General features: G+C 48.7%; 1 protein-coding gene across 12 annotated transcripts in view; it reads left to right on the top strand.

Annotated features, from left to right (window-relative positions):
* Positions 1-20058, top strand: part of LOC124007149 (disks large homolog 4-like) — a 118266-nt gene extending 98208 nt beyond the window's left edge. For 7 of the 12 annotated variants that reach the window (XM_046317546.1, XM_046317537.1, XM_046317516.1 and 4 more), the window contains 20 exons: positions 1510-1563; positions 1720-1770; positions 2223-2347; positions 8217-8386; positions 8620-8756; positions 9298-9439; positions 9631-9769; positions 10025-10259; positions 10627-10729; positions 10833-10947; positions 12182-12358; positions 12707-12749; positions 12861-12891; positions 13059-13106; positions 13215-13316; positions 13432-13604; positions 16277-16389; positions 16505-16596; positions 17108-17210; positions 17993-20058. In XM_046317546.1, the coding sequence (XP_046173502.1) occupies positions 1510-1563; positions 1720-1770; positions 2223-2347; positions 8217-8386; positions 8620-8756; positions 9298-9439; positions 9631-9769; positions 10025-10259; positions 10627-10729; positions 10833-10947; positions 12182-12358; positions 12707-12749; positions 12861-12891; positions 13059-13106; positions 13215-13316; positions 13432-13604; positions 16277-16389; positions 16505-16596; positions 17108-17210; positions 17993-18017 (2178 nt within the window). In that variant the 3' untranslated portion in view covers positions 18018-20058. Of the gene's footprint in view, positions 1-1509; positions 1564-1719; positions 1771-2222; positions 2348-8216; positions 8387-8619; positions 8757-9297; positions 9440-9630; positions 9770-10024; positions 10260-10626; positions 10730-10832; positions 10948-12181; positions 12359-12706; positions 12750-12860; positions 12892-13058; positions 13107-13214; positions 13317-13431; positions 13605-16276; positions 16390-16504; positions 16597-17107 lie in introns of all 12 variants that reach the window. The other 5 variants (XM_046317555.1, XM_046317526.1, XR_006833883.1 and 2 more) reach the window with 4 other exon arrangements.
* The last annotated feature ends 595 nt before the right edge of the window (positions 20059-20653 follow it).

Genomic DNA, 20653 nt, shown 5'->3' with positions numbered 1-20653 from the left:
TCGGACTGAGCTTGTTGTCATTGCAGGCAATCTCAACGCTCTGCGTTACAGGGAAGAGATCCTCCTCCCTCATGTGGTAACCTTCCTGCAGGCTCATCCTGACATGACCCTCCAGCATGTCAATGCCATGAGCCATACCGCTCGTTCTGTGCGTGATTTCCTGCAAGACAGGAATGTCAGTGTTCTGCCATGGCCAGCGAAGAACCCGGATCTCAATCCCATTGAGCACGCCTGGGACCTGTTGGATCGGAGGGTGAGGGCTAGGGCCATTCCCCCCAGAAATGTCTGGGAACTTGCAGGTGCCTTGGTGGAAGAGTGGGGTAACATCTCACAGCAAGAACTGGCAAATCTGGTGCAGTCCATGAGGAGGAGATGCACTGCATCTAATGCAGCTGGTGGCCACACCAAATACTGACTGTCACTGTTACTTTTGATTTTGACCCCCCTTTGTTCAGGGATACATTATTCAATTTCAGTTAGTCACATGTCTGTGGAACTTGTTCAGTTTATGTCTCAGTTGTTGAATCTTGTTATGTTCATACAAATATTTACACATGTTAGGTTTGCTGAAAAATAAACGCAGTTGACAGTGAGAGGAAGTTTCTTTTTTTGCTGAGTTTAGATAGCACCTTTTATTTCTTCCAAGATTTATAGACGGGATGCAACGAAAAACATTTTGGAGAGAGAAGCAACGGGAGGAGAGGAGCTGAAAGGGATGAAAGGAGTTCAACAGAGTGAAAGAGACAGGGGTAGATAGAGAGATGGAAGTCAAATACGGTGTACAGAGTGTATTCTTCGTACAGGATGTCGGGGGGCAGGTACGCCTTCACCACCCTAATGCCAATAGGCCTGGCATGATTTAGAAGCAGCTCCCTGATTAATGAGAAGGCTTTGTAGACACTGAGTGAGAGGAACCACGCTGAAAGCCTTGAACGCTGTTGCCACGATGTTGCCTTTCGTGGTGATGTTATGAAACGACTTCTTCCTTCTCCCTAAACCTGAATGTATTTACAGAATCATTTCACAGAGCGTTGTCATTGTGACACCAACCTAGGGCTTTGTTAGATAACGTTGACTCACAGGAAAGAGCTGCAAAGTCAAGGCCTGGTGCCTTGTGGCTGGTGCCTTGTGGCTGGGGTGTGGAGCAGTCAGTCAGTGTGCCAGGCAGGCAGGCAGGATATGTCACAGTGACTATGTGTGGTGTTGTCATCGTCATTGGGTTCTAAAATGGCCGTGCTGTGACTGCAGGGTCTGCCTGCCTGCAGAGGGAGAGGCTCCAACAGCCTGAGCAGGGCAGACTGACTCCATGCCTGCTTATCCTGAGATTCACTCAAACATTATCTCGCTGTACAGAAGTAAAGACTAGGACAGGATATGTTGTTTCTGCCATAAGGCCCGAACCCTGAAGATTTGGAGTGTGTGTGTGTGTGAGCACAGGGTGCACGTGCGGGCTAATACATTTTCTCTCATTCCCTCTCTCCCTTTCCTCCCATCTCTTTCCTCGTCCAGGGGAATTCTCCTCCAGTGGTGGTGAATACTGACACGCTCGACGGCTCTCCCTACGTAAGAGTAGTACACCAACCATACTGCATTATTCACTGCAGGAATACTCCATTGTTGATGATCATCCTACACAATACTCATCCCATATTGCTGCGTGGTTTTCGTCCTAGTTTTTACTCATCGTTCATTGGATAAAACACTGTCTTCCTCTCTCAGGTCAACGGGACAGAGGGGGAAATTGAGTATGAAGAGATTACACTGGAACGAGTGAGTGTTTTAGAGCAAATAATTAGAACATGGGGTCAAAGCCTTATTGTTATCCTACAACTGAGCAGGGATAGCCAAAGAACAGTCAAATGTATGTCATCTACAACAGTTTGGTCTGTGATAGTCATCATGTTTGACACTGCGTAATGCTGTGTGTGTGATGTTGTGTGTGATGCTGTGTGTGATGCTTGTGTGTGATGTTGTATGTAATGCTGTGTGGAATATTGAATGTAATGCTGTGTGGAATATTGTATGTGATGCTGTGTGGAATATTGTGGGAAATGCTGTGTGTAATGTTGTGTAATGTTGTGTGTGATTCTGTGTGTGATGTTGTGTGTGATGCTCTGTGTGATGCTGTGTGTGATGTTGTATGTAATGCTGTGTGGAATATTGTATGTAATGCTGTGTGTAATGTTGTGTGTGATGCTGTGTGTGATGCTGTGTGTGTTTAGGGTAACTCAGGCCTGGGCTTCAGTATAGCTGGCGGGACAGATAACCCTCATGTTGGTGATGACCCCAGCATCTTCATCACCAAAATCATCCCTGGAGGAGCTGCGGCCCAGGACGGAAGGCTGAGGTACGCCCCTAACTAACTACCTACCTACCTACCTAGCACAGCTAACATCATCTCCTTTTCACCAGCCTCAATTTGTCAATCCCAACCCTGAACTCTGTATACACACGCACATATACAGTTGAAGTCAGAAGTTTACATACACCTTAGACAAATACATTTAAACCCATTCCTGACATTTGATCCGAGTAAAGAATTCCCTGTCTTGGGTCTGTTAGGATCACCACATTATTTTAAGAATGTGAAATGTCAGAATAATAGTAGAGAGGGATTTATTTCAGCTTTTATTTCTTTCTTCACATTCCCAGTGGGTCAGAAGTTTACATACACTCAATTAGTATTTGGTAGCATTGCCTTTAAATGGTTTAATTTGGGTCAAATGTTTCGGGTAGCCTTCCACAAGCTTCCGACAATAAGTTGGATGAATTTTGGCCCATTCGTCCTGACAGAGTTGGTGTAACTGAGTCAGGTTTGTAGACCTCCTTGCTCGCACAAGCTTATTCAGTTCTGCCCACAGATATTCTATAGGATTGAGGTCAGGGCTTGGTGATGGCCACTCCAATACCTTGACTTTGTGGTCCTTAAGCCATTTTGCCACAACTTTGGAAGTATGTTTAGTGTCATTGTCCATTTGGAAGACCCATTTGCGACCAAGCTTTAACTTCCTGATTGATGTCTTAAGATGTTGCTTCAATATATCCACATAATCTTACTACCTCATGATGCCATCTATTTTGTGAAGTGCACCAGTCCCTCCTGCAGCAAAGCACCCCCACGCCATGATGTTGCCACCCCGTGCTTCATGATTGGGTTAGTGTTCTTCGGCTTGCAAGCATCCATTTTTTTCCTCCAAACATAACAATGGTCATTATGGCCAAACAGTTCTATTTTTGTTTCATCAGACCAGAGGACATTTCTCCAAATAGTACGATCTTTTTCCCCATGTGCAGTTACAAACCTTAGTCTGTCTTTATTATGTGGGTTTTAGAGCAGTGGCTTCTTCCTTGCTGAGTGGCCTTTCAGGTTATGGCGATATAGGACTCGTTTTACTGTGGACAAAGATACTTTTGTACCTGTTTCCTCCAGCATCTTCACAAGCTCCTTTGCTGTTGTTCTGGGATTGGATTTGCACTTTTCGCACCGAAGTACATTAATCTCTAGGAGACAGAACGCCTCCCCTTCCTGAGCGGTATGACGGCTGTGTGGTCCCATGGTGTTTAAACTTTGGTACTATTGTTTGTACAGATTAACATGGTATCTTCATGCATTTGGAAATTGCTCCCAAGGATGAACCAGACTTGGGGAGGTCTACCATTTTTTTCCTGAGGTCCTGGCAGATTTCTTTTGATTTTCCCATGATGTCAAGCAAAGAGGCACTGAATTTCAAGGTAGGCCTTGAAATACTTCCATAGGTACACCTCCAATTGATTCAAATGATGTCAATTAGCCTATCAGAAGCTTCTAAAGCCATGACATCATTTTCTTGAATTTTCCAAGGTGTTTAAAGGCACAGTCAACTTAGTGTATGTAACTTCTGACCCATTGGAATTGTGAATTATAAGTGAAATAATCTGTCTGTAAACAATTGTTGGGAAAATTACTTGTCATGCCCAAATTAGTTGTCCTAACTGACTTGCCAAAACTATAGTTTGTTAACAAGACATTTGTGGAGTGGTTGAAAAACAAGTTTTAATGACTAATGACTTCTGACTTCTATTGTATGCAAGTGTATGTAGACACATGAACATAGGCTCATGCATGCATATGCAAATACACACACACACACACGCACACGCACACGCACGCACACGCACACATACATAAACACACAAACACACTTACAAAACACAACCCAGGGCTCCAACAGTGATGTAGGCTACTCATGTCAGTGCCAGCTGAGTCTCAGAGAGAGAAGTCACACTCTGATGCCTAACCCCTCCCCCACTCCCTCCTCCTCCCCTCCCTCCCCTCCTCTTCCCCTCCCTCCCCTCCTCCTCCCCTCCCTCCCCTCCTCTTCCCCTCACTCTCCTCCTCCCCTCCCCGCCTCAGACTGCATTCACTCACTCAGCCAGACAGATGCGTTTCACCACTGAGTCCACTCATCGCAGTGGAGCTGCCTAAATATAGTCCTCCCCCTCCCCCTCCTCACCCTACCTAGGCCCTCTGTACTGGGACCCCACTCCAACATCTTTCTCTCTGTCCGCCTTGGCCTAGGGAATGGCTAGCACTTACACTCTCTGTCCCTCACAGGCCTGTCCATTACTGAAGGAATTTAACATGGCATTTAAAGGGCACATCTGGGATTCTAGAAGGTACTATCAGAGGAGATGAATATGACACGTCTTCCCCGCCGCACAAGGCTGGCTGGGCTGCCTCCATCGAAGTCACACTTTCCGTTATCCATTTGACATGTCTCTCACTGTCATAGAAAATGCAATAGCTTTGAATGCGTCGAAAGAACGTTTGACAGTCGCTAGACTGTGCAGAAACGTGTCTCTAAAATCTACATGTACCCGTGTAAATGGACATGTCAAGCGGGGTCCACGAATGAAGCGTATGCAAAGGCTCGTTTCTTAATGTTACTTTAAGAGCAGAGGAAGCAATGGACAAGGTCATGCAAATGTCAGGTCCTGAATATTCATGAGCACCAAGGCTTTGACAAATGTGACTCCCATTATATGGTGCTTTAAAAGCCTTGTCTGCTCTGTATCTACACAGTGCATACTCTGTGGACTTTAAAAGCCTTGTCTGCTCTGTATCTACACAGTGCATACTCTGTGGACTTCAAAAGCCTTGTCTGCTCTGTATCTACACAGTGCATACTCTGTGGACTTCAAAAGCCTTGTCTGCTCTGTATCTACACAGTGCATACTCTGTGGACTTCAAAAGCCTTGTCTGCTCTGTATCTACACAGTGCATACTCTGTGGACTTTAAAAGCCTTGTCTGCTCTGTATCTACACAGTGCATACTCTGTGGACTTTAAAAGCCTTGTCTTATCTGTATCTACACAGTGCATACTCTGTGGACTTTAAAAGCCTTGTCTGCTCTGTATCTACACAGTGCATACTCTGTGGACTTTAAAAGCCTTGTCTGCTCTGTATCTACACAGTGCATACTCTGTGGACTTTAAAAGCCTTGTCTGCTCTGTATCTACACAGTGCATACTCTGTGGACTTCAAAAGCCTTGTCTGCTCTGTATCTACACAGTGCATACTCTGTGGACTTCAAAAGCCTTGTCTGCTCTGTATCTACACAGTGCATACTCTGTGGACTTCAAAAGCCTTGTCTGCTCTGTATCTACACAGTGCATACTCTGTGGACTTTAAAAGCCTTGTCTGCTCTGTATCTACACAGTGCATACTCTGTGGACTTTAAAAGCCTTGTCTTATCTGTATCTACACAGTGCATACTCTGTGGACTTTAAAAGCCTTGTCTGCTCTGTATCTACACAGTGCATACTCTGTGGACTTTAAAAGCCTTGTCTGCTCTGTATCTACACAGTGCATACTCTGTGGACTTTAAAAGCCTTGTCTGCTCTGTATCTACACAGTGCATACTCTGTGGGCTTGGAGCTGACGCTGAACTAAAGGGTTACTGGTGGGTGGACTGATTGACGGACGGACTGGCTGACTGACTGACGGATGGGCTGACTGCTCTTCTCTCTGCGTAGTTAGAGTGACAGAGTGAAGGCCAGGCCAGCTGGTCACGTGACACAGGACAGGAGGATGGGGCCAAGAGAGTACGCTGTAGAGAGGATGGTGTGCAGGGCTGTCTCAAAGGGGTGAGAGAATAGGCCTGCCCGACCCCATCCCCTCCTCCCTTCTCCAGACCATCTCTGGAGACCTTCTCCCGTTCTTCACGCCCCTCTTCAAGTCATCCCTGACCACTGGTTGCGTCCCCTCTGACATCAAAATGGCCACTGAGTCGCTCCCCTCCTCAAGAAACCGACACTCGACTCATCTGACGTCAAAAACTATAGACCTGTATCCCTTCGTCCATTTCTCGAGTGTGCTGAACACTTGACAACACTTGAGTGTGCTGTCTCTGATCAACTTCCTCGTTATCTCACTCAGAACGATCTTCTTGACCCTGACCAGGGTCACTCAACCCGAGACTGCTCTTCTCTGTGTCACAGAGGCTCTCCGCTCTGCCAAAGCTGACTCTCTCTCCTCTGTTCTCATCCTCCTAGATCTATCCGCTTCCTTCGACACCGTGAACAATCAGATCCTCCTCTCCACCCTCTCAGAGCTGGGCGTCTCAGGCTCTGTCAGATCCTCCTCTCCACCCTCTCAGGGCTGGGCGTCTCAGGCTCTGTCAGATCCTCCTCTCCACCCTCTCAGGGCTGGGCGTCTCAGGCTCTGTCAGATCCTCCTCTCCACCCTCTCAGGGCTGGGCGTCTCAGGCTCTGTCAGCTCAGGGCTGTCAAGATCCTCCTCTCCACCCTCTCAGGGCTGGGCGTCTCAGGCTCTGTCAGATCCTCCTCTCCACCCTCCTCTCAGGGCTGGGATCCTCCTCTCCACCCTCTCAGGGCTGGGCTCAGGCTCTGTCAGATCCACCCCTCCTCTCCACCCTCTCAGGGCTGGGCTCAGGGCTGGGCGTCTCAGGCTCTGTCAGATCCTCCTCTCCACCCTCTCAGGGCTGGGCGTCTCAGGCTCTGCACACTCTTGGATTGCATCCTTCTTGGTAGGCCGTTCCTACCAGGTGACGTGGAGAGGTCTGCACCAGGGCTCAGTTCTCTCTATACACCAAGCCACTCGGCTCCGTCATGTCCTCACATGGTCTCTCCTATCATTGCAATGTGGATGACACTCAACTACTTTTCTCCTTCCCCCGCTTCTGACACCAAGATGGCAGCAAGTATCTCTGCATGCCTGGCAGATATCTCAACTTGGATGTTGGCCCACCTCCTCAAGCTCAACCTTGACAAGGCAGAGCTGCTCTGCCTCCCGGGGTAGGTCTGCCCACTCATAAACCTCTCCATCACGGTTGACAACTCCACAGTGTCCCCCTCCTAGAGTGTGAAGAACCTTGGCCTGACCCTGGACAACACCCTGTCGTTCTCTGCAAACATCAAAGCAGTGATTCGCTCCTGCAAGTTCATGCTCTACAACATCCGTAGAGTACGACCCTACCTCACACAGGAAGCGGCACAGGTCCTAATCCAGGCACTAGTACTCTCTCGTCTGGACTACTGCAACTCGCTGTTGACTGGGCTCCCCGCTTGTGCCATCAAACTCCTGCAACTTATCCAGAACGCTGCAGCCCCTCTGGTTGTCAACCTTCCGAAGTTCTCCCATGTCACCCCACTCCTCCGCACACTCTACTAGCTTCCAGTCGAAGCTCACATCCACTACAATACCTTAGTACTTGCCCATTGAGCAGCAAGAGAAACTGCCCTTCCCTACATTCAGGCTATGCTCAAACCCTACAACCTAACCTGAGTACTCCGTTCTGCCACCTCAGGTCTCTTGACCCTTCCACCCCTACGGGAGGGCGGCTCCCGCTCAGCCCAGGCAAAACTAATCTCTGTCCTGGTACCCCAATTGTGGAACCAGCTTCCCCCTGAAGCGAGGACAGCAGAGTCCCTGCCCATCTTCCGAAAACATCTGAAACACTACCTCTTCCAACACTCTTAAATAATCCTTTTCCTCACCTCGACACCTCACCTTCTGGGTGGCAGACTCGTCACTAACAATAAACCTCTCTCTTCTCTCTCTATTTCTCCATCTCTCTCTACTCTCTCTCTCTCTCACACTCTCTCTCTCTCTTCTCTCTCTATTTCTCTACCTCTCTCTCTCTCTCTCTCTCTCTCTCTCTCTCTCTCTCTCTCTCTCTCTCTCTCTCTCTCTCTCTCTCTCTCCCCTCTCTCAGTGTGAATGACAGTATCCTGTTTGTGAATGATGTGGATGTGAGGGAGGTGACCCACAGTCTGGCAGTGGAGGCTCTGAAGGAGGCGGGGGCCATCGTCCGCCTCTACGTGCTCCGCAGGAAACCAGCCGCAGAGAAAGTCACCGAGATCAAACTCATCAAAGGGCCGAAAGGTACAGCTCTGTTTGTGTCTGTTTCTGTGGTTAATGCTTCCATATTTATGTACCTGTCAGTTATTATTTACATATTTCTTTCCACCTCTTCCATCTCTCTCTCCATCTCACTCTCTCTGTTTCTCTCCATTGCTCTCTCTGTCTCTCTCACTGTCTCTCTCTCTTTCTCTCTCATATTCTCTCTTACTCCCTCTCTCTCTTTCTCTCTCTGCTCCATCCTGTCCCTCCCATAGGTCTAGGTTTCAGCATCGCTGGAGGGGTGGGGAACCAGCACATACCAGGAGACAACAGCATCTATGTCACTAAGATCATCGAGGGTGGGGCTGCTCACAAGGACCAGCGGCTGCAGATAGGGGATAAGATACTGGCGGTCAGTCGTCACACACACACACTGGCTAGTAGAGGCCCACTTAGACAAGCCAGCATATCTTGTCCACTTCAGCAGCGTAGGGGCTTTAAGAATCTCGATAAATAACAGTTGTAATTTTCACAGCCTGAGATGACTTTCATTAATATGGTAATAGATGTGTGGGATAGGGGAGTTCTTTAACATCACCAGCATTGCTTCTGCTGCTGCCTGCACTGTGTAGCTCTACTGCCATCTCCTGGGCCATAGAGACATTGCAGATGAGTGGTGGATTTGACTCAATATGGGCTCCATGCAGGAACTACAAAATGGTGCCTGATCCACTGCTTTATTTCCCAATGAGCTATGATACCATGCCCTGTGATTTAGCTTCAGAATAGCTTCAGAATGTCCTCAGAGAGAAGGATCACGTTGACATTCCATTGACTGAGAAGCTGTGTAATATGCCTGTCAGCACTGCAGGGGCTATTTTACTACGGTCATGATGTACAGGTCAGCAGCATGTGTAGCAGTAGGTCTGATCCCATGCTGTCTGTGGGTTCAGGTGAACAGTGTGTGTCTGGAGGACGTGATGCATGAGGACGCAGTGGGAGCCCTGAAGAACACAGCCGAGGTGGTTTACCTCCGGGTGGCCAAGCCTAACAACCTCTACCTGAACTCCTACAACCCGCCAGACCTTACCAGCAGTAAGTGTGTGTGTGTGTGTGTGTGTGTGTGTGTGTGTGTGTGTGTGTGTGTGTGTGTGTGTGTGTGTGTGTGTGTGTGTGTGTGTGTGTGTGTGTGTGTGTGTGTGTGTGTGTGTGTGTGTGTGTGTGTGTGTGTGTGTGTGTGTGTGTGTGTGTGTGGTCCTCTAATGGTCCATGTCTTCTTTCTTCAGCTTACTCCGCTCACATGGACACAGATCTTGGCCACCCCACCTACCTTGGATCAGATTACCCACAAGCCCTCACTCCCACCTCACCTAGTCGCTTCTCTCCAGTGTTGCACAGCATGATGGGGGATGAAGACCTTCCCAGGTGAGCAAAGCTTTCTGGGCTTACTCATATTCCAAATCCACCTATGGCTTTTCCCAAAGGCCTCCCATATAGTGATCGTAAAATGATAGGCTGATGGAGGTAAGATTTGGTTAGCACAGGCCTGACCCAGAGCTAACCAACGATTATTTTATTTTTCTCTCTGCCTCCCTCCTCCTTGTGCCCCAAAATGTGGTGTCCCCATTTCACTACTCATATACATATCTCCCTCCCCATGTTACCTCTCCCTCTTGTTAGTCTCCTTCTTCCCCTCCATTTCTCCTCGTCTCTCCCTGACCCTCCGTCCCTCCCCTTCTCCCCTGCTCTCTCTGTCAGGGAGCCTAGGAGAGTGCTGATCCACCGGGGTTCTACAGGCCTGGGTTTTAACATCGTGGGAGGAGAGGATGGAGAGGGGATCTTTATCTCCTTCATCCTGGCGGGGGGGCCTGCCGACCTCAGCGGTGAGCTGCGCAAGGGCGACCAGATCCTCAGCGTAAGGACACACATGCTCACACACACGAGTGGATTCATATTCTGTACTCACACACATACTCACATGTGTATAGTCACGCAACCACACAGGGACACACTTACGTATATATACACAAACTCTCGATCGCTCTCTTTCTTAGGCACACACACACACACAGCTTCACATGCACACACTTCTCTGAGAGTTTAGTGTGTGTGTGTGTGTGTGTGTGTGTGTGTGTGTGTGTGTGTGTGTGTGTGTGTGTGTGTGTGTGTGTGTGTGTGTGTGTGTGTGTGTGTGTGTGTGTGTGTGTGTGTGTGTGTGTGTGTGTGTGTGTGTGTGTGTGTGTGTGTGTGTGTGCGTGCGTGCGCGCATGTGTGTGTGTCAGGTGAATGGAGTGGACCTGCGTATCGCCACCCATGAGCAGGCTGCGGCAGCCCTGAAGAACGCTGGCCAGACTGTCACCATCATCGCCCAGTACAGACCAGAGGGTGAGGCCAGCACTACAGTAACCTACCATTGCATAAAACACTGCGTCACCATACGCCAAGGGACCATACATGTGCTAATGTATGTGTGTGTGTGTGTGTTCAGAGTACAGCCGTTTCGAAGCGAAGATCCACGACCTGAGGGAACAGCTGATGAACAGCAGCATGGGTTCTGGTCAGACGACACTGAGGAGCAACCCCAAGAGAGGCTTCTACATCAGGTACTTATTAATACTGCACTTTATACTACCCCAAAAGAGGCTTCAACATCAGGTTCTCATTAATACTGCACTATATACAACCCCAAGAGAGGCTTCTATATCAGGTACTTATTAATACTGCACTTTATACTACCCCAAAAGAGGCTTCAACATCAGGTTCTCATTAATACTGCACTATATACTATATACAACCCCAAGAGAGGCTTCTACATCAGGTACTTATTAATACTGCACTTTATACTACCCCAAAAGAGGCTTCAACATCAGGTTCTCATTAATACTGCACTATATACTATATACAACCCCAAGAGAGGCTTCTACATCAGGTACTTATTAATACTGCACTTTATACTACCCCAAAAGAGGCTTCAACATCAGGTTCTCATTAATACTGCACTATATACAACCCCAAGAGAGGCTTCTATATCAGGTACTTATTAATACTGCACTTTATACTACCCCAAAAGAGGCTTCAACATCAGGTTCTCATTAATACTGCACTATATACTATATACAACCCCAAGAGAGGCTTCTACATCAGGTACTTATTAATACTGCACTTTATACTACCCCAAAAGAGGCTTCAACATCAGGTTCTCATTAATACTGCACTATATACAACCCCAAGAGAGGCTTCTATATCAGGTACTTATTAATACTGCACTTTATACTACCCCAAAAGAGGCTTCAACATCAGGTTCTCATTAATACTGCACTATATACTATATACAACCCCAAAAGAGGCTTCAACATCAGGTACTCATTAATACGGCACTATATACTCTATACAACCCTAAAAGAGGCTTCTACATCAGGTCCTCATTAATACGCCACTATATACAACCCCAAGAGAGGCTTCTATATCAGGTACTTATTAATGCTGCACTTTATACTACCCCAAAAGAGGCTTCTATATCAGGTACTTATTAATACTGCACTATATACTATATACAACCCCAAAAGAGGCTTCTACATCAGGTACTCATTAATACTGCACTATATACGATATACAACACCAAGAGAGGCTTCTACATCAGGTACTCATTAATACTGCACTATATACTATATACAACCCCACAAGGACACAACACAGATACTACCAGGCTAGTACAGCACTGTGAACACCTCAGAGCACAAGAACCCACGTAGACTTCAAAGAATGTCTGTATCTACTTTTGTAACTGTGTCTTCTTTCTTTCCTCTCCCATGGTCTCCTCTCCTCCGTCTGTCCCAGGGCCCTGTTTGACTATGATAAGACAGCAGACTGTGGTTTCCTGAGCCAGGCGGTGGGCTTCAGGTTTGGTGACGTGCTCCATGTCCTGGACTGTGGTGATGAGGAGTGGTGGCAGGCCAGACGGGTCAGTCCTCAGACAGACGTTGAGGAGGTCGGCTTTATTCCCAGCAAACGCAGGTCAGACACCTCATAGCACCGTCTGTGTGTGTGTGTGTGTGTGTGTGTGTGTGTGTGTGTGTGTGTGTGTGTGTGTGTGTGTGTGTGTGTGTGTGTGTGTGTGTGTGTGTGTGTGTGTGTGTGTGTGTGTGTGTGTGTGTGTGTGTGTGTGTGTGTGTGTGTGTGTGTGTGTGTGTGTACTATATGCTATTTGTTTTCTCCGTTTGCATGTGGAATTCTATGGTTATGTAGCGGATCTTTCACTTTCAGCCTCTCACGCTCCTTTCTTCCCCTCTCCCGCTCTCTGTATCGCGCTCTCTTTCTCTCCCTCTGCCCTTTACTGCCTCATTTCGTTCTTAACCCCTTCAGGGTAGAAAGGAAAGAGTGGTCTCGCATGGGCACCAAAGAGAGGGTAAGCACATAAGTTAGTGAGGGTCTTATGAAAGATCTTACTCCAATGTCTTCGTCTCTCTCTCGCTCTCTCACTCGCTCTCTAAACATCTGTTTCCTCTGTGTTGTGCAGGATCGCAGTCGGGACAGCCTCGGATCTCAAGGTAAGCAGCCGTCCCGGAGGAGACTGGCTCTGCCCTCGGTGGTGCTAGAAATGCTGATTATTTTATTTAGCTAGAACGCCACAGCGATCAGATGAACAGTAGCTACTGACTGACTGACTGGCTAACTGCCAGACTGACTGGCTGGTGTTGTCGTGTTCTGGTTTCAGGGAGGGACGATTCTCAACACAGCTATGAAGCAGTGGCACAAGTGGAGGGTGAGAGTAGACTTTCAAGTACTATTTTATTCAAGTTATACTTCTATTTACTCCTTGTTTATTCCGTCTTACCTCTCTCTCTCTCTCTCTCTCTCTCTATCCATAAAGTGCATTATGCCAGGCCCATCATAATATTGGGTCCCATAAAGGACAGGGTAAATGATGACCTGCTGTCAGAGTTCCCTGACAAGTTTGGATCTTGTGTCCCTCGTAAGTATTGACCCGTCGTAGATGAACCATTTCCCTGCTCGCCCCATTGGTTTATGTCTATTGACCAGGTGATTGGTTGACCGCCTGACTGACCGCCTGTCCCCTCCCCCCACAGACACCACGCGGCCCAAGCGGGAGTACGAGGTGGACGGGCGGGACTACCACTTTGTGTCGTCACGGGAACAGATGGAGAAGGATATCCAGAGCCACCGGTTCATCGAGGCGGGCCAGTACAACAGCCACCTATACGGCACCAGCGTCCAGAGCGTGCGAGAGGTGGCGGAGCAGGTGCAGCATAGATAACATCCCCTCCTCGAGATACAGTATATTATCATGATGTTATTAATGTGATTCTATATTTTTTACAATGGGTTTAGATGAGAGGGGCGATACATTAGGCCGCGCCACATTATTTAACATGGTCCCAACATCTGCTGTACTGTATTGGTTGGCTTAAGAAGTGTTAAAGGATCTGGCTGATTGAATCCCCTTCACCCTCCCTCTGTTCTCACCCTGCGTCTCCTCCCTCCTTCTCTCCCTCCCCTCCACCCTCCCTACCTCCCTCTGTTCTCACCCTGCGTCTCCTCCCTCCTTCTCTCCCTCCCCTCCACCCTCCCTACCTCCCTCTGTTCTCACCCTGCGTCTTCTCCCTCCTTCTCTCCCTCCCCTCCACCCTCCCTACCTCCCTCTGTTCTCACCCTGCGTCTCCTCCCTCCTTCTCTCCCTCCCCTCCACCCTCCCTACCTCCCTCTGTTCTCACCCTGCGTCTTCTCCCTCCTTCTCTCCCTCCCCTCCACCCTCCCTACCTCCCTCTGTTCTCACCCTGCGTCTTCTCCCTCCTTCTCTCCCTCCCCTCCACCCTCCCTACCTCCCTCTGTTCTCACCCTGCGTCTCCTCCCTCCTTCTCTCCCTCCCTCCACCCTCCCTACCTCCCTCTGTTCTAACCCTGCGTCTCCTCCCTCCTTCTCTCCCTCCCCTCCACCCTCCCTACCTCCCTCTGTTCTCACCCTGCGTCTCCTCCCTCCTTCTCTCCCTCCCCTCCACCCTCCCTACCTCCCTCTGTTCTCACCCTGCGTCTGCTCCCTCCGTCTCTCCCTCCCCTCCACCCTCCCTACCTCCCTCTGTTTTCTCCCTGCGTCTCCTCCCTCCTCCCTCCATCTCTCCCTTCCCTCCACCCTCCCTACCTCCCTCTGTTCTCTCCCTGCATCTCTCCCTCCTCCCTCTATCACTTCCTCCCCTCCACCCACCCTCCCTACCTCCCTCTGTTCTCTCCCTGCGTCTCCTCCCTCCTACCTCTCTCTCCCTCCCCTCCACCCTCCCTACCTCCCTCTGTTCTCTCCCTGCGTCTCCTCCCTCCTCCCTCCATCTCTTCCTCCCCTCCCCTCCACCCTCCCTACCTCCCTCTGTTTTCTCCCTGCATCACTCCCTCCATCTCTTCCTCCCCTCCACCCACCCTGCCTACATCCCTCTGTTCTCTCCCTGCGTCTCCTCCCTCCTACCTCTGTCTCTCCCTCCCCTCCACCCTCCCTACCTCCCTCTGTTCTCTCCCTGCGTCTCCTCGCTCCTCCCTCCATCTCTTCCTCCCCTCCCCTCCACCCTCCCTACCTCCCTCTGTTTTCTCCCTGCATCACTCCCTCCATCTCTTCCTCCCCTCCCCTCCACCCTCCCTACCTCCCTCTGTTTTCTCCCTGCATCACTCCCTCCATCTCTTCCTCCCCTCCACCCACCCTGCCTACCTCCCTCTGTTCTCTCCCTGCATCTCTCCCTCCATCTCTTCCTCCCCTCCACCCACCCTCCCTACCTCCCTCTGTTCTCTCCCTCCATCTCTTCCTCCCCTCCACCCACCCTCCCTACCTCCCTCTGTTCTCTCCCTACATCTCTCCCTCCTCCCTCCATCTCTTCCTCCCCTCCACCCACCCTCCCTACCTCCCTCTGTTCTCTCCCTCCATCTCTTCCTCCCCTCCACCCACCCTCCCTACCTCCCTCTGTTCTCTACCTCCATCTCTTCCTCCCCTCCACCCACCGTCCCTACCTCCCTCTGTTCTCTCCCTCCATCTCTTCCTCCCCTCCACCCACCCTCCCTACCTCCCTCTGTTCTCTACCTCCATCTCTTCCTCCCCTCCACCCACCCTCCCTACCTCCCTCTGTTCTCTACCTCCATCTCTTCCTCCCCTCCACCCACCCTCCCTACCTCCCTCTGTTCTCTCCCTGCATCTCTCCCTCCTCACTCCATCTCTTCCTCCCCTCCACCCACCCTCCCTACCTCCCTCTGTTCTCTCCCTGCATCGCTCCCTCCTCCCTCCATCTCTTCCTCCCCTCCACCCACCCTCCCTACCTCCCTCTGTTCTCTCCCTGCATCTCTCCCTCCTCCCTCCATCTCTTCCTCCCCTCCACCCACCCTCCCTACCTCCCTCTGTTCTCTCCCTCCATCTCTTCCTCCCCTCCACCCACCCTCCCTACCTCCCTCTGTTCTCTCCCTGCATCTCTCCCTCCTCCCTCCATCTCTTCCTCCCCTCCACCCACCCTCCCTACCTCCCTCTGTTCTCTACCTCCATCTCTTCCTCCCCTCCACCCACCCTCCCTACCTCCCTCTGTTCTCTCCCTGCATCTCTCCCTCCTCCCTCCATCTCTTCCTCCCCTCCACCCACCCTCCCTACCTCCCTCTGTTCTCTCCCTGCATCTCTCCCTCCTCCCTCCATCTCTTCCTCCCCTCCACCCACCCTCCCTACCTCCCTCTGTTCTCTCCCTGCATCTCTCCCTCCTCCCTCCATCTCTTCCTCCCCTCCACCCACCCTCCCTACCTCCCTCTGTTCTCTCCCTCCATCTCTTCCTCCCCTCCACCCACCCTCCCTACCTCCCTCTGTTCTCTCCCTCCATCTCTTCCTCCCCTCCACCCACCCTCCCTACCTCCCTCCGTTGTCTCCCTCCCCTCATCATTCCCTGCTATGCTGTGTGAGTAGCAGGGGAAACACTGTATACTGGACGTGTCGGCCAATGCTGTCCGCAGACTACAGGCCGCTCAGCTACACCCCATCGCCATCTTCGTCCGGCCCAAGTCACTGGAGAATGTCCTGTATGTACACAATTACACACACACAAAGTATACACACACTCGCACACACACAAGATATGCACATACTCACACACTAGCTGTTGACTGACGACTGCGTGTGTTGTTTGTTGTACAGAGAGATCAACACTCGTCTGACAGAAGAGCAGGCCAGAAAGGGCATGGACCGTGCTCTCAAGCTGGAACAGGACTTCATCGAGTGCTTCTCAGGTAACACTGGAACACTTTGGCCTGTAATTCCAATAATTAACCTTTTAAATATGAATAGCATTCCTCCCATGAGGCCAAAGAGGGCGCTTTTGGTCATTGACTGCAGGAAAGGGCTACAGGAATGTGTAGACCTAATTCTCCTCTGACTTGATCTTGATGTTGCCTCATAGTTCCTTCCACACACGAACAGATACATATCTGACTCTCTCTCTCTTCTCTCTCTCTCTCTCTCTCTCTCTCTCTTTCTCCTCTGACTTGATCTTGATGTTGCCTCATAGTTCCTTCCACACACGAACAGATCTCTCTCTCTCTCTCTCTCTCTCTCTCTCTCTCTCTCTCTCTCTCTCTCTCTCTCTCTCTCTCTCTCTCTCTCTCTCTCTCTCTCTCTCTCTCTCTCTCTCTCTCTCTTCTCTCTCTCTCTTCTCTCTCTCTCTCTTTATCTCTTTATCTCTTTATCTCTCTCTCTCTCTATGTCTCCCTCTGCTTCACCTTACCTCTTCCCCCTCTCCAGCTGTGGTGGAAGGTGACAGCTTCGAGGAGGTTTACCACAAGGTGAAGACGGTGATCGAGGAGCAGTCAGGGCCTTACATCTGGATCCCCACCCGGGAGAGGCTGTGAGGCTGCCCCATAATCCAACTCCACCCCCCAACCACCCTCAGCCAGTCTGCCCTCCAGCCCAACCAGCGCTCAGAGAGACAGAGAGAGACATAGAGAGACACACAAACACACACAGGGGGACACGTGAAGATAGAGACACATAATCACACGGAGAGAGAGACACAGAGTAATACTAAAAGAGAGACACAGGTGTAGAAACCCAGAGAAACAGGTAAGGACAGTATTTAATCAGTATTCATATATAATCCATGTGTGGTGAGTACTGAGCGAGACTGGAGAGAGGTGACCAAGTTGGGCGTGGCAAGGCAAGGCGGTGGGCGTCCCCAGAATAAGCACAGGGTAACGGATCGGCCATCTCCCCCTCTCCGTCTCCCTCAGTCTCATTTGACATCCCCACTGACAAACAGGCGGGCGATCCCTCCTTTTTTATATCCCTGAGCCTCCTCTCCTCCTCCTGTCAACTCTCTCCCTCCATTCAGGACATGAAACGGAGAGAGAGAGAGAGAGAGAGAGAGAGAGAGAGAGAGAGAGAGAGAGAGAGAGAATGAGTGCATAGACTATGGAGGGACACACAGATCATATTGAGTCCCTCTGACCCGGAGGAGGCTCTATTCTAGTGAAAAGGCTTTGCTCCGTGTATGAACAACTAGGAACATCATCCCACTAATCAAGACTGGCATTCGCTCAATCACCCATGAATAGCATTTTGCGAGGGCATTTTTTCAAAAGCAGCTCAAATATAAACTCAAATTGTGAATTTGTGCATGTGTCCTTAAAGGCAACAGGAAAATGGTGGAAAATAAGAAGAAAGGATGAAGAAGAGGAGAAATGACTGGGCGGTGCGCACCACCCGTTTCCCCCTCCATTTTGATGGGCGGGGAGTTTCTAGCACGTCTCAACAGAGAGAGGAGCAGTACAGATGGAGAAAGAGGAGGGGCTAACTCACTGTGTGCATAGACAATGGAAGACCTCGCGTATAACCTCTGGGTCTCTTCTGTACGGCGCACACACAGTCAGCCCGTACAGTAGGGCCGTTCTAAATCCACCCGGCTCTTCTCCAAAAGCACTGGGCGGTCTGCCCTGTTTGTAAACGGCCAGGCAGATTCCATGCTGAATGTTCTCTTAAGGCACAACAGCAGAGTCCTTAGCTTCAGCGCTTTAGTGTTAAGAGCACCACAGCCAATTCTCTGATCACCCTTCCAAATAGACCCTCAACAACCCACACACAGTGTTCTCACTGGCCTGTGTGTGTGTGTGTGTGTGTGAGAGAGAGTGTGTGTGTGAGAGAGAGTGTGTGTGTGGACTGTGTGAGGATTAAATCTCTCTTCCTCTCTACCACTCTTTCACTGCCTCTTTCTTTCTCTCTCTCTTTCTTTCCTCACAAATTAAGGCTACGTATATATAACACGTTTAACAGACAAAATGGCCTATACAAATATATATTTTTAATGACGATTTATAACAGGAGTTAGAGCCTGTAAAATGTAATATCTCTTCAACAATATTCCATTGCTTTGTTTGGGTAAACTTTCTCTTGTGTTCAGGGATTTGTTTTGGTCCTTGACCATCGATTTGCCCTTCCACAACACACAGTCCTGACACACAAACACACAAATAACTGAGATGTAGCTGAGCTATAACTGAGAAATATCTGAGATATAACTGAGATATAACTGAGATATGACTGAGATATAAATTAGCTATAACTGAGAAGTATCTGAGCTATAACTGAGCTATAACTGAAATATAACTGAGATATAACTGAGATATGACTGAGATATGACTGAGAAATATATGAGATATAACTGAGATATAACTGCGATATAACTGAGATATAACTGAGCTATAACTGAGATATATCTGAGCTATAACTGAGATATAACTGAGCCTGTGCAGCATGTGTATTATCTTCTCCAGTTACACATCTCACTTCCTGTGGCTAGAGTGTTTTGAGTTGAGGTACAGTAGCTATATAATACACTAGTCCAATCTTATGGATGGGGTAAGGTGGCGTGTGTATGCGTGTGCATGTGTATGTGGGTGGTTGTGCATGTGAATGGGTGAGTATGCAAATGTGTGTGCTTGCGTGTGTGCGTTCCAGGCTCATGAGATTTGGTGCAATAGTGTAATGATGATATGCAATGAGACTGGGTTTGGGTGTCTTCGAAGATATACAATAATGCGTTATAGGCAGGATATATAAGTGTAATAATATGTTTGCACTGACAGCATTAACACAGGTTTTAATAGGGGGAGTGAGAATAAGACAAAATCAAATCTGGATTCCAGGGGTTTACAGACACTCGCTTGTATTTCTAACCATTTGTTTACAACTTTTGATTTGACGTTTAAAGGGTGAAGTTACTGGTGGAAGTGACCGTTCATATTTATTGTTCTTTGATTTTTTGGGGGGCTCACTTGCTTTTCCCCCAGTGAGAGATGGAAAGTGGTAATGTTTTGGATTGATGATTTATTATTAAGTCACTGTTTCAGTTGTATTCACTTGGAAGTCTGTACATTCTCATTTGTATCATTTTTTTCTTCTTCATTCAAAGAAATATCCGTTTTTGGGGAGCGGCCAGAACTGTTGTAAATACAGAGGTGTGTGTGAGACGCTGTTGCAATGCATACTGCTAATTGGACATTAGAGAAACCATCAGTCTCAGCACTGGTACCTGAGCCCACAGCCCTGCTACCCCCTCTAATACACAGGAACACATCACTTTGAGTGGGTCTCTCACACACACACACACGCGCGCACACACACACACACACACACACACACACACACACACACACACACACACACACACACACACACACACACACACACACACACACACATTCTACATGAATGGAATAATAGTATGTTATTCATTTCTTTATTTGAAAAATCAAATGTATTTCTTATTCTCTGTCTCAGACATCCATATCATAGTGTGATACTCCTAAACAAAATATATATATACATTTTTACTGAATAGACTGATGATAAGATTACATCGAGGTCAACTGATGCAGAACATGTGTTTAAAATGATTTATCTTGCAAAAGATATTTAACAATGACAATATCAAGCAAACTAATATGTTTCATTTAAGTGAATCGCTTGTTGTAAATTAGCTATAAAGACAAGACAATTAATTAAAATAAGCTTTCTGGAAGAAAAAATTGTGTCATGGCACCATTTTGTTTTTGCAGAGACTGTTTCATGTTGTGTTTTGGGAACAAGCCAGGAACTAACCATGCAGGTAAGGTTGGTCCTCAGCCTGGGAGGAGGAAAATGACCAGAACATTTTGTCCTTTAGGGGGCACTCGTATACCATTATTGTAGAGTACTTCTCCGCAGTCTCCAGTTTCACCTACTGCAATCTTTTATTTTTGGCTCTCCTTTCTTTTGTTGTGGTGTGTTTTTGTGTGTTTCTTGTTTTCCCAAATG

The sequence above is a fragment of the Oncorhynchus gorbuscha genome, linkage group LG02 (genome assembly GCF_021184085.1).
Source record: "Oncorhynchus gorbuscha isolate QuinsamMale2020 ecotype Even-year linkage group LG02, OgorEven_v1.0, whole genome shotgun sequence".
NCBI lineage: Eukaryota > Metazoa > Chordata > Actinopteri > Salmoniformes > Salmonidae > Oncorhynchus > Oncorhynchus gorbuscha.
This window is presented reverse-complemented; position numbering and strand designations above follow the sequence as displayed.